At 42.7% G+C, this 18,073-nt stretch overlaps 1 protein-coding gene across 1 annotated transcript; it reads left to right on the top strand.

Moving 5' to 3' along the window:
- The first annotated feature begins 13,884 nt into the window (after window positions 1-13,884).
- Window positions 13,885-16,809, top strand: LOC143775797 (uncharacterized). Its single transcript, XM_077264368.1, has 3 exons — window positions 13,885-14,129; window positions 14,289-14,445; window positions 15,307-16,809. The coding sequence occupies exon 3, from the start codon at window positions 15,345-15,347 to the stop codon at window positions 16,782-16,784; it is 1,440 nt and encodes a 479-aa protein (XP_077120483.1). The 5' UTR covers window positions 13,885-14,129; window positions 14,289-14,445; window positions 15,307-15,344; the 3' UTR covers window positions 16,785-16,809.
- The last annotated feature ends 1,264 nt before the right edge of the window (window positions 16,810-18,073 follow it).

Here is an 18,073-nt window from a genome sequence, read left to right as displayed (position 1 = left end):
TTAGCCATTAAAAGGTATCAACCACTGAGGACTCTCAATTCTAAACATTTTTCAAAGGTTGTCATAAATTTGTACTCTCAGACTCTTCTCTCTGTGAGATTTGTTATCTTTCAATAAGAGCAATTTCATGTCCATGATGCTGTGATCAGGGCTGCAAAAAAATGTTTTGCCACTGGTAGATCTATTCTTTTTTCTTTTATTGTGTGGCAATGAGAATTCATCCTTGATTTAAGTTTTTGACCTGTCTCCTCTACATGCAGGTGCTTCTCACAAAATTAGAATATCATCAAAAAGTTAATTTATTTCAGTTTTTCAATACAAAAAGTGAAACTCATATATTGAGTCATTACAAACAGAGTGATCTATTTCAAGTGTTTATTTCTGTTAATGTTGATGGTTATGACTTACAGCCAATGAAAACTCAAGTAAACAAGGTACGGATTGGTGTTGTAAATATGGACCACCACTAATCTGATACTGTTGGGCTAATCTAAAGATAAACCTTCAATTTTAAAATCCTAGATAGCTGCTTTGAATAAAAAATAAATAAATAATGTTGCAGTAAGCAATCTATAGTCTATGGTACAGATAATTTTACTAATATATTTCAGGTTGGCATGGTTTTCATGAAATATTATGCTCAAGACAGTTAGAGAGGTGCTCCACTACTAGGACAACCCCTTTTCAATTTGAATGTTTGTCCCCGTTATAATAAAAACACCTATACTCCCCTCTGGTGCTGGCGCCATTCCAGTGGAGTCAGCACTCGTGTTCCCAGCACTCACGTGAGGTTGTTATACTGCGTGAGTCCTGCGCCCGATCAGTGCTAGTGTCTCTGTCCCTGCCTTAAGAAGTATAAGTAATCAAGAGGAGGTGAGATTTGTGCTGGCTCATTCATATTTTACCAAATGTTTTTGCAGCGCCCCAGAGTCCTGGTCGTTGCAGTACTGTGGCTCCGCCGCTAAGGGGGGCTATGGTACGTCTGATGGCACTGAAGGAGTTCATCTGACCAGGTATCACAGACACCAATACATTTCACAGTCTGGCCTCCAGGGGGAGCTAAGGGTTCTATTTATTAGGCCACTCCTCACAGTCTGGTAAAACTGGGGGTTAGGCAGGAAGTTAGACAGAAAGCTGACTGGGTTGGAACCAGGCAACACCTTGTGGCAGAGGGTGTTGTAGGGGAAGATTCGGAGGGGTCCCTGTCAGGGGTGGGATCCTGACAGAGGCCTAGCAACCAGAGAGAACGTTACGGGACCGCGCCTGCACGATATAGTGGTGGTACCCCAAGAAAGGATAAGAAGCGAGGTATATTGTGCTGAGTGAGAAACGAGATCAACGCAACAAGGAGAATACCAGTAGGAGTCGTGCTGTAAGACAAGGCAACATCCTACTGAGGCGCATAACCGGTGGCCGGAACGCCGAGGAAGTATAGAGCTCCAAGCCAAACTTCGAACCTACGGCAGGACAGTCAGTTACAGGCCCGTTGAAGCGCTGACGTAAGCGCGAAACGGCCGTCGTCACATCCTGCTCACCTCCTTCCTGTTCACCGTCCCGGACCGCGTTTGAGATGTCTGTCTAAGAGTCTTCAATAAAAGTTTTGCATCCGGATCGGTGAGTGTTGCCGTATTCTTCTGTTCATTGCTGTGGATTCACCCTTACTCCTGCGAGCACCTCGACCGTGACCCTGGATCCTGGTTCAGCACTGAAGTGACTGTTATTTGTGTATGGTCCAGCAGCAGCTGTGCAGTCAGAGCTTTGTTTCTTACCTTGTGAAGGTACGATTCCGACCTGGAGCCTGGCGATGCGGTGACCTACACCCGGTGGAGGAGGGAGGTCGGCTGGATAGCTCGGGGCATCCAGCGATGTGTCGCACTCCAGGCCGATACCGGGACATCTGAGGACGAGCCCCCTGCAGAGAAGGCGATGGAACCTGCCTCTGTGGAACCCCCGGAAGTCCGGGCTCACCGTGTGCCCCTGGGTCGCGCTTGCCCACGAGTAAGGAGGGCATCTCGCAGAGGGATCCTGTCGCTGCTGGAGCCAGGACCGGCCCTTGCTGCACCAATGCGACCCGTTGGCCGGGTGAGGCCTGGAAGGAGACCACCCCCTACACTACAAGAAGACTAAGTAAGCAAGAATGCTTTATTGATTGTCCATAGTTAATTGTTTTCACTGTTTTGCTGCTAAAACCCGTCCAGGGTTAACTCTTAAAGGGATCCCTTTGTTGACCCGGGATCCCTATTGCCTTTTGTTTGTTTTCTATTTTTGCTCCGTTATCAAAGGACTGCCAAATCATGGACGGTGAATGATTCAAAAACTGATCTTGTAAATAGTTTGCACCTTCTTAAAGGTGCTCTCTACTGGTTTTATAAGCGAAAGGACTCTTTGCGAAGACACTGGTCGCAGAACCAGCATCGGAGTCCTTACTGCAAACAGACTTGCAGCTTGAGAAGTTGCACTACCTCATAGAGACTTGGTCCCCTCTTAAAGGGGATGTTCATCAAAAGCACTTAAAGAATGATGATGTTTTGAAAGAAAGTACTGATAATGCTGATATGTAAAAGTTATATGTAGCTAACTGGTTGATTGTAAGAAATGTTTAATAATGTTAATAGAAGAATGAGGACAGGAAGTGAACCCATAGGGGTTAGTGGTGAGTCCTCTTAGGAGCCATATAGAGATGGCTCAGTGATCTTGAACTGAAAGAAAAATGATATGTTCTATACTGTGTATAGTAGTGGAAGGACAGTAGGCCCGGGCGTAAAGGGGTGTTCCTGTATAGAAAGGAGAGGCAGTAGGTCTGGAGCAGTTAGGACAGGCGGTCCTGCAGACGTAAAGAAGGAGAATGCATAAAAGTTAATTAGCCTTATATGTGATATAAGAAGGTCTTTAGTGGATTTAGCGAGTACGTCCTTAAAGGCAATGTTAAATTATTGTTCAAAGATTTTGCACTTAGTAGAATACCCGGTTGGGTAAGAAAAGTTATTTAAAGAATTTAACTATGCTTGTAACGTTCAAGTGTCCTCACCTCCCATAAAGGGAAGCTCTGTTAAAAAGTTTGCTTGTACTTGCATTTTCAAAATTGTATGTCTTTTTGCTGACATGTATTGTTGTTTTCTTCCCAGTCCAGGAGTACTGGATTTAACCGGGGGGGAGTGCATCGCCCCAGAGTCCTGGTCGTTGCAGTACTGTGGCTCCGCCGCTGAGGGGGGCTATGGTACGTCTGATGGCACTGAAGGAGTTCATCTGACCAGGTATCACAGACACCAATACATTTCACAGTCTGGCCTCCAGGGGGAGCTAAGGGTTCTATTTATTAGGCCACTCCTCACAGTCTGGTAAAACTGGGGGTTAGGCAGGAAGTTAGACAGAAAGCTGACTGGGTTGGAACCAGGCAACACCTTGTGACAGAGGGTGTTGTAGGGGAAGATTCGGAGGGGTCCCTGTCAGGGGTGGGATCCTGACAGAGGCCTAGCAACCAGAGAGAACGTTACGGGACCGCGCCTGCACGATATAGCGGCGGTACCCCCAGAAAGGATAAGAAGCGAGGTATATTGTGCTGAGTGAGAAACGAGATCAACGCAACAAGGAGAATACCAGTAGGAGTCGTGCTGTAAGACGAGGCAACATCCTACTGAGGCGCATAACCGGTGGCCGGAACGCCGAGGAAGTATAGAGCTCCAAGCCAAACTTCGAACCTACGGCAGGACAGTCAGTTACAGGCGGGCTGTCTCACCCAGACCCAGGAAGACACAGGGGGGTAACAACAGGAATGGGGTGACGCAAGAGTCCTGGAAGAGCTCCGAGCCTCCCGTTATACGGGTGCGTCCTAACCATAAGATCAGGGGGACGTAGAGGGAGAACATCAGAATCGAGTTGTGAGGGAACACGAGAAACAGACACAACAGTTGTGGGGTACTATCCCGTAAGCACAGCAGGGGAGGACCACAACACAAGCGCAGGAAGGTAGGCACAGATTTCCACCTGCAAAGGGAACTCTGGAGGTGCCATCGGACCGGCCGGACTTGCGCAGCCCTGTTAACCGTATTCCGGATTGAGGACTCAGAAGCCTTCAGTAAAGAGGTAAAGAGACTGCAACCTGGTGTCCTCGTTATTGACCGCGACCGGCACTACACCGCACCATAACCTCAGCACCATACCACATCTATTATTGTACACCCCTCAGCAGGGTCACGGACCGGGTCTAGCCACCGTGACAACCCCAGAGCAGAGACTCAGAGGCCCGGTACCGGGTACCCCTCGGCCCTGCGGCAGTGGGGGCGCTACATTTTCATCATGGTCAAATCCTTTCTTTAAAGAGACAGTGACATCACAGCATTTATTAAAATAAAATTGGCTCTGACCCTATCTTTGTATTGAAGCATCTAATGAGCACGTGGAAAGGTCATTGTGAAGGTTAGATGAGCAGGAGGGAGCAGTGAAATTGCCTATTGTGATTGGTGGATCCCGTGTTATCAGCTGTGTATAGAGGAGTTACCTGTCATTGTAATCCTGCCTCTACTTATAAGGAACCTGCTGAAAAAACTTCCTGAAAGGACAGGAAGTATAAGTCTAATATGGCCCCCTAGTGGCCAGTTCGAAAATTGTAAGATTACTTTTTTTTTTCTCGACAAAGTCTGTAATATAAAAAATAAAAAGTTTTTTAAAAAATTATACAACACAAAAACCTAGTTAGAGCCTGGAAACCAGCACAAGAATTTTGACTTGTGTCAAACTGTCTATATTAGGAGCTTAGAGGAAAGTGCTCACTCTGTTCTGTGTTTCAGTAAAACATTAGTGAGTACCATGTCACTGAATTTATCGAACATGGCACTCAATATTTTTTTCTTGGAAACATGTATTTCACACATTTTAGCATTATAGAAGCATAAACAAACATTTTATTGAGGCTCTCCTGTAGGTTTGATAGATGTAACCAACGTGAAAGCTCCATATGAGGATGTATGTGGAAGTAACACTGAGGCTGTGTCAACTGCATCACCACAAAGCCACAATCAACGCAGCAGAACCATTTTTTCTACAGAGCAAATGGACACTCTTGAAAGAGGTGGGAATCTATTAGTTAAGTATATTAAATTATAAAGGTAATATGTTCCTTGTTCCAGACAGAATATTTTGCAAATGCAATAAATGTTGCCAATGTTAAATCCTAGGTTCTAAATGCTTAGCAGTGTTAGCACTTTTTCTCCAGGGGGCACATGACCTGGGGGTACTTACACTGTTTTTATAGTGTACTTTCAAGGATATCACAGTGTATTATCATAGCCACTTGAAGGAGGCAAGAGGCAGAAGTTGAGGAAAAGTAATTTAGGTATAATTCAGCATAGGCAGATATTCATGTAACTACATATACAGGTCCTTCTCAAAAAATTAGCATATAGTGTTAAATTTCATTATTTACCATAATGTAATGATTACAATTAAACTTTCATATATTATAGATTCATTATCCACCAACTGAAATTTGTCAGGTCTTTTATTGTTTTAATACTGATGATTTTGGCATACAACTCCTGATAACCCAAAAAACCTGTCTCAATAAATTAGCATATTTCACCCGACCAATCAAATAAAAGTGTTTTTTAATACCAAACAAAAAAACCATCAAATAATAATGTTCAGTTATGCACTCAATACTTGGTCGGGAATCCTTTGGCAGAAATGACTGCTTCAATGCGGCGTGGCATGGAGGCAATCAGCCTGTGACACTGCTGAGATGTTATGGAGGCCCAGGATGCTTCAATAGTGGCCTTAAGCTCATCCAGAGTGTTGGGTCTTGCGTCTCTCAACTTTCTCTTCACAATATCCCACAGATTCTCTATGGGGTTCAGGTCAGGAGAGTTGGCAGGCCAATTGAGCACAGTAATACCATGGTCAGTAAACCATTTACCAGTGGTTTTGGCACTGTGAGCAGGTGCCAGGTCGTGCTGAAAAATGAAATCTTCATCTCCATAAAGCATTTCAGCCGAGGGAAGCATGAAGTGCTCCAAAATCTCCTGATAGCTAGCTGAATTGACCCTGCCCTTGATGAAACACAGTGGACCAACACCAGCAGCTGACATGGCACCCCACACCATCACTGACTGTGGGTACTTGACACTGGACTTCAGGCATTTTGGCATTTCCTTCTCCCCAGTCTTCCTCCAGACTCTGGCACCTTGATTTCCGAATGACATGCAAAATTTGCTTTCATCAGAAAAAAGTACTTGGGACCACTTAGCAACAGTCCAGTGCTGCTTCTCTGTAGCCCAGGTCAGGCGCTTCTGCTGCTGTTTATGGTTCAAAAGTGGCTTTACCTGGGGAATGCGGTACCTGTAGCCCATTTCCTGCACACGCCTGTGCACGGTGGCTCTGGATGTTTCCACACCAGACTCAGTCCACTGCTTCCTCAGGTTCCCCAAGGTCTGGAATCGGTCCTTCTCCACAATCTTCCTCAGGGTCCGGTCACCTCTTCTCGTTGTACAGCGTTTTCTGCCACATTGTTTCCTTCCAACAGACTTACCATTGAGGTGCCTTGATACAGCACTCTGGGAACAGCCTATTTGTTGAGAAATTTCTTTCTGGGTCTTACCCTCTTGCTTGAGGGTGTCAATGATGGCCTTCTTGACATCTGTCAGGTCGCTAGTCTTACCCATGATGGGGGTTTTGAGTAATGAACCAGGCAGGGAGTTTTTAAAAGCCTCAGGTATCTTTTGCATGTGTTTAGAGTTAATTAGTTGATTCAGAAGATTAGGGTAATAGGTCATTTAGAGAACCTTTTCTTGATATGCTAATTTATTGAGACAGGTTTTTTGGGTTATCAGGAGTTGTATGCCAAAATCATCAGTATTAAAACAATAAAAGACCTGACAAATTTCAGTTGGTGGATAATGAATCTATAATATATGAAAGTTTAATTGTAATCATTACATTATGGTAAATAATGAAATGTAACACTATATGCTAATTTTTTGAGAAGGACCTGTAGTCGATTCATTGTGATGACAGTTTTAAGGGGGGTTATTTCATAACAAAAGTCTATTTGATATATATGTATATAAAAAATCAATTTTATATATAGTAAAATGTAAATTGCTCATTTATTCTATAAACTTCTGACAACGTGTTTCTGAATTTCCAAGCAATACATTTTATATTTCTTTTCAGAAAAAGAGAAGTGGTCATAATTAAAAAAACAAACAAACAGGGCTTTCAGACCTCAAATAATGTAAAGAAAGCTAGTTTATAATCATTTAGAAACAACAATACTAATTGTTTTAACTCAGGAAGAGTTCAGAAATCAATATTTTGTGGAATAACCATGATTTTTAATCACAGCTTTCATGCGTCTTGGAATGCTTTCCACCAGTCTTTCACACTGCTTCTGGTGCAAAAATGTAAGCACTTTTTCTTTGTTTGATGGCTTGTGACTATCCATCATCCTCTGGATTACATTCCAGAGGCTTTCAATGGGGTTCAGGTCTGGAGATTGGGCTGCCCATGACAGGGTTTTGATGTAGTGGTCTCTTAATTTTTACCAGAGCTGTATATATATATATATATATACTGTATATATGTATATATATGTTTGTGTGTGTGTGTGTGTATATATATATATATATATATATATATATATATATATATATATATATATATATACTGTATATATATATATACTGCTCAAAAAAATAAAGGGAACACTAAAATGCCACATCTTAGAGATCCCTGAATGAAATATTCCATTTGCAAATTTATATTCATTGCATAGTGGAATGTGTTAAGAACAATTAAACATAACAATTATCAATGTAAATCAAAATCAATATCCCATGGAGGTCTGGATTTGAAATGATACTCAAAATCAAAGTGGAAAATCAAATTACAGGCTGATCCAACTTCAGTGGAAATGCCTCATGACAAGGAAAAGATGCTCAGTATTGTGTGTGGCCTCCACGTGCCTGTATGACCTCCCTACTGTACAACACCTGGGCATGCTCCTGATGAGGTGGCAGATGGTCTCCTGAGGAATCTCCTCCCAGACCTGGACTAAAGCATCCACCAACTCCTGGACAGTCTGTGGTGCAACGTGACATTGGTGGATGGAGCGAGACATGATGTCCCAGATGTGCTCAATCGGATTCAGGTCTGGGGAATGGGCGGGCCAGTCCATAGTTTCAATGCCTTCATCTTGCAGGAACTGTTGACACACTCCAGCCACATAAGGTCTGGCATTGTCCTGCATTAGGAGGAACCCAAGGCTAACCGCACCAGCATATGGTCTCACAAGGGTTCTGAGGATCTCATCTCGATACCTAATGCAATCAGGCTACCTCTGGCAAGCACATGGAGGGCTGTGCGGTCCTCCAAAGAAATGCCACCCCACACCATTACTGACCCACTGCCAAACCGGTCATGCTGAAAGATGTTGCAGGCAGCAGATCACTCTCCACGGCATCTCCAGACTCTGTCACGTCTGTCACATGTGCTCAGTGTGAACCTGCTTTCATCTGTGAAGAGCACAAGGCGCCAGTGGCAAATTTGCCAATCCTGGTATTCTGTAGCAAATGCCAAGCGTCCTGCACGGTGTTGTGCTGTGAGCACAACCCCTATCTGTGCACATCGGGCACTCAGACCATCCACATGGAGTCAGTTTCTAACCATTTGTGCAGACACATGCACATTTGTGGCCTGCTGGAGGTCATTTTGCAGGGCTCTGGCAGTGCTCCTCCTGTTCTTTCTTGCACAAAGGTGGAGGTAGCGGTCCTGCTGCTGGGTTGTTGCCCTCCTACGGCCCCCTCTACGTCTCCTGGTGTACTGGCCTGTCTCCTGGTAGCGCCTCCAGCCTCTGGACACTACGCTGACAGACACAGCAAACCTTCTTGCCACAGCTCGCATTGATGTGCCATCCTGGATGAGCTGCACTACCTGAGCCACTTGTGTGGGTTGTAGAGTCTATCTCATGCTACCACGAGTGTGAAAGCACAAACAACATTCAAAAGTGACCAAAACATCAGCCAGAAAGTATTGGTACTGAGATGTGGTCTGTGGTCCCCACCTGCAGAACCACTCCTTTATTGAGGGTGCCTTGATAATTGCCAATAATTTCCATCTGTTGTCTATTCCATGTGCACCGCAGTATGTGAAATTGATTGTCAATCAGTGTTGCTTCCTAAGTGGACAGTTTGATTTCACAGAAGGTTGATTTACTTGGAGTTATACTCTCTTGTTTAAGTGTTCCCCTTATTTTTTGGAGCAGTGTATAAATATGCATTAGGAGGAATCCATATATATATACTGCATATATATATACACACACACACTGCTCAAAAAAATAAAGGGAACACTTAAACAGAATATAACTATATAACTCCAAATAAATCAAACTTCTGTGAAATCAAAGCTGTCCACTTAGGAAGCAACACTGATTATTGTTCTCAACGCATTCCACTATATAACGAATAAAGATTTACAACTGGAATATTTCATTCAGTGATATCTAGGATGTGGCATTTTAGTTTTCCCTTTATTTTTTTGGGCAGTGTATATATAATATATATATATATATATATATATATATATATATATATATATATATATATATATATATATATATATATATATATATATATATATATACACACGTATGGACAAAATTATTGGTGCCCTTCTGTTAAGGTAAGAAAAACACAATGGTCACTGAAATAACTTGAAATTGACAAAAATAATTTTCAATTTCAATTTACTGAATATCAACTAATAAAAATCACAGACATTGCTTTTGAATTGTGGTTCAACAGAAAAATGTAAAAAAAAAAAAAAAAGTAAACTAATGAAAATGGACTAGACAAAAATGATGGTATTCCCAGAAAATATTGAAAATAATAATAATGAATTAGCATCACTGGTGACTACACAGTTTTAATCAGTCAGTCTGCCTATTTAAAAGGTTGAAAAGTAGTCACTATTCTGTTTGCAATTGTGTGTACCACTCTGAACATGGACCAAAGAAAGCTAAGATGGTTGTCTCAAGAGATTAGAAAGAAAATTATAGACAAACATGTTAAAAGAAAAGGCCATAAGACCATCTATAAACAGCATTATTACTACACCCCCATCAGAAGAAGCTAACGCGAAACACGCGTCGGGACGCTCCCTGCTAACCAGGTCATGTATACCCCTTGAATTTAGCTGATTTGCTTCCTCCTTCATGTCTAGCTGAGTATTACAAACCTTCAGTAGCATGCTTGCACTTTAACCACTGCACCCTAACCTAATTTTAGTCATCCATTTGATTGCTGCCATATTTAGTAGCTTGTTTTTGCACCTTACAATATGGTTTTGTCTCTGCAAGTATTCTAAAGCATGTTTTGCACTAATATTGAATTATTTAGCACTATGCACTTTAATGTTACTTATTGTCTTTGGATATAGAGAGAGCAAGCAATCTTATAACTATGTATGTAGACAATTTGTCTGTGAGGAGCCACAAAGGTTTTTACATAGAGCCGCAATCTATATGGGCATCTAAATGGAGCTATATGGCAGAATTATTTTCCTTATTTATGTGTCTATGCTTTATGAATGTTATATTGAATACCAAATTTGGCTGATATATGAGTCCAAAAGCACTGTTTGCAAAGAGAAATATATTGAATTATATAACATTGATTAACATTCAAGAAAGCTTTGCTCCATATATAAGGTAGTCCTTTCTGATGAACCCTAGAGAATTTTTTTTTCTTTATATGCTCTGGATATTTATCCATTCTTTGAATGTTTATGGCATGGGTATAGTAAGTCCTGTGTTCTCAGGTCCATATGTGTGTATTCATCCACTGAACCTTTTTAAATAGTTGTGTGTCAATATTTGTTAAATAAATTTTTTTTTTTAATTTTTATTTGGCATATGCTTCAGTTTATTTGTAGGTAGTCTGCCTATTTAAAGGTTGAAAAGTAGTCACTGTGCTGTTTGGAATTGTGTGTACCACTCTGAACATGGACCAAAGAAAGCTAAGGAGATGGTTGTCTCAAAAGATTAGAAAGAAAATTATAGACAAACATGTTAAGGAAAAGGCTTAAAGACCATCTATAAAAAGCTTGATGTTCCTGGTACTACAGTTGCACATATTATTTAGATGTTTAAGGTCTATGGGACTGTAGCCAACATCCCTAGACATGTCCACAAGAGCAAAATTGATGCCAAATCGATGAGATGGATAATATGAATGGTAACAAAAGAGCCCAAAACAACTCACAAAGAGATTAGAGGTGAACTCCAAGGTCAAGGTATGTCACTGTCAGATTGCACCATCCATTGCTGTCTTCATGACCAAGGAGACACCCACTATTGAAAGCAAATAATACAAAAGTAAGACTAGAATTTGCCAAAATGTGTATTGACAAGCCACATATATTCTGCAAGAATGTCCTTTGAACAGATGAGGAAAAAATGTAGTTTTTTAGCAAGTCACATCAGCTCCAAAAATGAAGTATACAGTGGCATGTAAAAGTTTGGGTACCCCTGGTCAAAATTACTGTTATTGTGAACAGTTAAGCAAGTAGAAGATGAAATGATCTCTAAAAGGCCTAAAGTTAAAGATGACACATTTCCTTTGCATTTTACAAGTTACATTTTACAAGTTACGTAGAGGAAAATGGGCCAATGCAAAGGTTTGGACACTCTGCATGATTACTATCTAGTAGCAAGCCCTTTGAAAGTATCACAGCTTGTAAGCAGTTTTTGTGGCAAGATAAGTGTCTTTCAATCTTTGTTTGAGGGATTTTCATCCATTCTTCCTAGGAAATTTATTTCAGTTTTGTGAGATTCCTGGGATGTCTTGCATGCACTGCTATTTTGAGGTCTAGCAACAGATTTTCAATGATGTTCAGATCAGGGGACTGTGAGGGCCATTGTAAATCCTTGCGCCTTTTGAGTTAGTCTACTATTGATTTTAATGTGTGTTTAGAATCATCCATTTTGTAAAAGCCATCCTCTTTTCAATTTCAGCTTTTTTTACAAATGTTGTTATGTTTGCCTCAAGAATTTGCTGAAATTTCATTGAATCCATTCTTCCCTCTACCCATGAAATGTTCCCCATGCCATTGTCTGCAACACAACACCAAAGCATGATTGATCCACCCCCATGCTTAATGGTAGGATAGATGTTTTTCTCCTGAAATTCTGTGCCCTTTTTTCTCCACACATACCTTTGATCATTGTGGCCAAAGAGTTCTATTATAACCTTATCGGTTGCCAGGACTTGTTTCCAAAATGCATCAGGCTTGTTTAGATGTTCTTTTGCATACTTCTGACTCTGAATTTTATGGTTAGGATGCAGGAGAGGTTTTCTTCTGATGACTCTTCCATTAAGGCCATATTTGTGCAGGTGTCTCTGAACAGTATAACAATGTACCACAACTCTAGAGTCTGCTAACTCTTTCTGAAGGTCTTTTGCAGTCAAGCAGGGGTCTGATTTGCCTCTCTAGCAATCCAATGAGCAGCTTTCACTAAAATTTTGATTGGTCTTCTCTGAACCTCCACTGTTCATGTTATCTGCCCTTTCTTAATTACATTTTAAACTGAAGAGAGGGCAACTTGAAAATGCTTTGCTATCTTCTTATATCCTTCTCCTGCTTTCTGGGACTCTACCATTTTCATTTTCAGAATGTTAAGCATCTGCTTAGAAGAACCCATGGCTGCTGTTTTTAGGTACAAGGTTAGAGGAGGCTGGGTTTTTATAAAGCTGGGAAATTTGCATCACCTGATCTTTCCTAATGATGATAGTAATCAAGTCACAACTCTAACAGGCTTATTAAAGGTATGAAACCTTGGTCAAAGATATCTGAGCACATAAATCTCTAAGGGTGCCCAAACTTTTGCATTGGCCCATTTTCTTTTTTAAAATATAAACAATATGTACATTTTTTTGCCTAAATTAGGCCGCTTTCACATTTGCGGTTGTGTCCGCAGCGTTTCTTCCGCAAATATCTGCATGCGTTGGGTATTCCTATCTTTAACATTATCGACGCATGCGTTTTTCTATGTTCGCGTTTTGCCACGTTTGACGACGCATGCGTCGTCTAGCCGTCTGCGTCTTGGCGCGGAAATGCAACATGTAGTAATTTTTAGAGGCGTCATTTTGCCGCCTGGAAACGTATGCGGCTGATTGCGCAAGGTTTGCGCCAAAAAACGCATTGTAGTCTATGTAAACGCATGCGTTTTTCAGTACATGCGTTTGCTTGCGTTTGCCGACGCATGCGTCTCAATTGAGAAAAACATGTCTAGACACTGATAAGCCACCCCCCACATACAAGGTGATAAAGGGAGGGTGTGGACAGTTGCAGGTCACTACTCATCAGACTGCCTTGCAGACGAGACGCCCCACAGCCCCTTGGAGCAGCAAACAAGCCTCAGAACTATGTGAGTATATCCTATCCAATGCATTTCTTTTCTATAATCTGTGTCTATATGCCCTAATTTCTGTCATTCCTTTCTTTCTGCACACATCAGAATGTCTTCTTCTTCTGATGAGGAAACGCCTGGGCCTGCACAAGGGGAACATGTCAGCGAAGTGAGTATTCACCTCCTCAGATTGGTAAGTATTCACTGTCACATCTACACATATGACAATGTATATTTTCCCTTTTTCAGACCACTTCTTCTACAGCGGAAGAGACTGGGCAGGAGACTGGGCAGGAGCAGCGTGGTCACGGCCGGGCAACACGGCGGCATCGTGTAAGTATAGCTGGCTGAATGTGTATTGTATCCTCACTTTATAATTCTTGAATCTTAATTTCTTTCTACTTCTCTCTTTCTTTCCCTTTTGCTTCAGCACCAGTGTTTTTTTTTACTTCAATATTCATGCCATTCCTCTGATTCTGTTTTCTGTCTTCCGTATGTGAACGCCTCCTATATTAATGTACTTTTTGTTGTTAGGTTCCAGAGGAGGATGAGGACCTAATTGAGAATGAACACCTCATCTCCCTGGTTCACGAGCGAGTCGCATTGTGGGACACCCGGGATCCACTGCACGCCAACAATGTGACGATCCGGAGGCTTTGGAATGAGGTGGCCGCAGCGTTGTGGGATGGCTGGGCCAATGCCCCGGCTCGGGTCCGTTCTGCATTTGGTAAGTATCGCAATGCAGTGTGATGTAGTCAATACCTTGGCCATGCTCACACAACTGTGTATGATGTGAGAAAGTCATTACTTTTTCACAGCACATACAGTTGTGTGACCATGGTCAAAAGACCATTGTCCTAACTATTATGTTTTGTTTTGCCAACAGTGTCAAAAGTGAAAACACGTTGGAGATCGATGAAGGACCGCTTCAACAAGGACCTGCGCCAAGAGAGCCAGCTTCCAAGTGGTTCTGCAGCAAGGATACGCAAATACAAGTACCACCGCATCCTTGCGTTTTTGAGACCGGTCCTTGCACGAAGAACGTAAGTATATTGGTTAAAAAAGGAAAAAAAAAGTGGTGTATAATGCAATTTTTTGGGGGTCATTATTTCAAATCAGTATTTGTAATCCAAAACCTTGAGTGATTGATAGATGCAGAAGTGGGGTACGTGTTCTTTGAATACTTTCCCTCAGATAGTTCCTCTCCAGGTTTTGGCTTACCAATACTGATTTGAAATACTGAGCAAATACTGAGAGTGTGACGGCAGCCTGCACAACAGATCTATACTCAGCAAGTTAGGTGTCAGAAATAATGAATTCAGGATGCCAATGGCTCCTCAATTCATTTTTCCTGACACTTGTCCTGGTGAGTATACAGGTGGCTTGTATGTCCTCTGTCGTCAATTCGTATTTCCCATCAGTATTTGTAATCCAAAACCATGCGTGGTCGATAGATGCAGAAGTGGGATACGTGTTCTTTGAATACTTTCCCTCACATAGTTCCTCTCCAGGTTTTGGCTTACCAATACTGATTTGAAATACTGAGCAAATACTGAGAGTGTGACGGCAGCCTGCACAACAGATCTATACTCAGCAAGTTAGGTGTCAGAAATAATGAATTCAGGATGCCAATGGCTCCTCAATTCATTTTTCCTGACACTTGTCCTGGTGAGTATACAGGTGGCTTGTATGTCCTCTGTCGTCAATTCGTATTTCCCATCAGTATTTGTAATCCAAAACCATGAGTGGTTGATAGATGCAGAAGTGGGGTACGTGTTCTTTGAATACTTTCCCTCACATAGTTCCTCTCCAGGTTTTGGCTTCCCAATACCTTGTATAGAGATATGGCTTGTATTGCCTCCATCGTCTCTTCATATTTTACATCAGTTTTTTTAATCCCCAAGGACTGGTCGATGCATGCAGAAGTATAGCATGTTGTTTTATGAAACTTTTATTCCTACTGTTGAACTCCTGGCTTGCAAATTCTGATGTAAAATTCACTACAAATAGTGTTAGTGTGACCTTTCCCTATCTGAATGTGTATCTAACTGTTGAGTTATCTTTTTGTAAATGTTTTGTAATATTTTTTTTTTTTTTCCGCAGCACTTGGAGCTCCACTGTTGGCCCAGGTTCTGGAGCGGTCCTTCATCAGTCAGCCACGGACCCGTCCCAGCCATCCTCCAGCGCTGCAGCAAGTGGGCCTGCCACACAACCTGGAGACCAGGAAGCTGGTCCATCAGGTGTTCCCCTTCCCCAGTCCTCTGCCTCTAGCCAATTTTTTATAAGCTCCTCCCGGCAGCGGCAGAGGGCCGCGGACAGGTCACTCATGCCCGAGTTTTTGCACTTGAGCTCGGTCTTCCATGAGGGACTCAAGGCGATGGGTGACCGACTGGATACTGCCATTAGTCATATGAGCACACGTATCCAGGAGGTAACCACAGCCCTTGCCCAAGTAAAAGCCGACCTCCAGAGGCCAGCACATCATTTTTTTAATCAGATAGAACAGGGCATGTTGGAACACCTTAGTCCTGAGCTCCAGATTACTGTTATGCAGGCCTGCAATGCTGCTTACGTGCAGGCTATGCAGCAGAGTCGGTATTTTCAGCAGACAGTGGGGGCATTTCCAACAGTGCCCACACTGTCACGCTTTACATCAATGCCGACATCTGCTGCATACCACTGCACGGCCACCTCCATTCCAAACACTGCCGGACCGTATTATAGCACCACCACCATGCCCAGTGCAGTGGGTCAGCCCACCGCCACCACCATGACAACTGCTGCTCCTGCTTGGGCCTCCTCCACTGCCACCAGCATGCTGCCGCCGCAGGACCCTGGCCTGGCGTTCCCCGCCACCACTACAAGACTGCCATTGCCGGACCCTGCCCTGGCTTTTCCTGGCACCACCACCAGACAGCCGTTGCCGGACCCTGCCCTGGCGTTTCCTGGCACCACCACCAGACTGCCGTTGCCGGACCCTGCCCTGGCGTTTCCTGGCACCACCACCAGACTGCCGTTGCCGGACCCTGCCCTGGCGTTTCCTGGCACCACCACCAGACTGCCATTGCTGGACCCTGCCCTGGCGATCCCTGCCACCACGACAACGAGCCCGCGCAAAACAAGGAAGGGGAAAGGCAAAAAAAAACAAAAAAACATAGCTATCCCTCCCCCCTCACCTCCCAATGTGTCTGTAATGTCTGGTTTGTCTCACCCTTCCAGTGTGTCTCAGCCCTCTCATGTGTCTAGCCCTATCCCTGAATATCCTGACCCCAGCAGTTTCATTGCGCCTTCTCCTGCCACCCCTATGTCGGCTACAGTAAGCCAGACCTCACAACTCAACACCCCACAATATCGGCACTCAACCCCAAGCAGGCGCAGTTAATTTTTTTGTTTTTGTGTTTAATAAACCTGTGTTTTGCCCCAATGAGGTTTGGTTAATTGTGTATTTCGCCGCCGTCACCACACACTGTGCGCCAATAACAAATAATGCGTCAAACACTTTTTGGGGGGCCACCTCCAACCTACAGTACTTAATTAACAGAACACTGAAGCTTGGTGTGTGTTTGCTTAAGAGATATGAGGTTGCCCCCCAAAAAAACACTTGTATTTTCTCCAAAAACAGTTCTTTCTGTTTACTCCGTGACTTTTGGTAGCACACAGAAGACAAAATGGTGGTAATACACAGCACAAGTGTACTCAACAGGTCGTGTCTTATCAGAAACATTATTTATGACCCCTGACCTGCTGATTTTAGAAATGCATTATATTACCTCCATTTTATCTTATGGGTACATATACATATATTTCACACAAAGTGAAGGGTCAATGTACGTCATACATGACATATCTATACTCACCCGGACAAGTGTCATGAAAAATGAATTCAAGAGCAATTAGCATCATAAATTCATTATTTCAGACACCTGACTTGATTACTATAGATTTGTGGTATAGGCTGCCGTCACACTCTCAGTATTCGCTCTGTATTTTACAGCACTATTTGTAAGCCTAAACCTGGAGTGGAGCTATGTGAGGAAAAGTTCAATAAACACATATGCACCACTAAAAGCATTTAACTACCACTCCTGGTTTTGGCTTACAAATAATGCTGTTAAGTACTGGACAACTACTGCGACAATAACAGAAATCGTCTATACAGTCTGCGGCAAATAGCTAATGGTGAAACAAGACAGCACTCAATGACGTCAAGAACCTAAGCCCAAAAACCCAAAGTGGTTTGTTAAGGAAATAGATAGGAGACATGGTGAGGAAAGTAAATCACAATTATTTTATTAGAAAAAACATTAACATTCCAAACATAAATTTGCAGACCCGAAACCAGCAGTACATTTTACACCATATTGTCCTGCCATGGCACACGTCCAATGTCAGAATCAAAAAACGCTGCAAATTGGTCCCGCATGTGGCCTACTTCAACTGTTGACCGCAGCGGGTGATGACGGTAATCAGGCAAAGGGTTTGCAACAGGTTCATCAAGTTCTATGGTGGGTCGCTCCTTAGCCAGAATGAAATTGTGGAGAACCACACAGGCTTTAACCACTTCATCCACTGTCTCCATTTTTAGATTTATTGCAGTTGCTAGAATGCGCCATTTGGACACCATAATCCCAAAGGCACACTCTACTGTTCTGCGTGCCCTGGTTAGTCTGT

This window comes from Ranitomeya variabilis, chromosome 5 (genome assembly GCF_051348905.1).
Source record: "Ranitomeya variabilis isolate aRanVar5 chromosome 5, aRanVar5.hap1, whole genome shotgun sequence".
NCBI lineage: Eukaryota > Metazoa > Chordata > Amphibia > Anura > Dendrobatidae > Ranitomeya > Ranitomeya variabilis.
The sequence above is the reverse complement of the archived record's forward strand: the minus strand, read 5'-3'. Positions and strand labels throughout refer to the sequence as shown.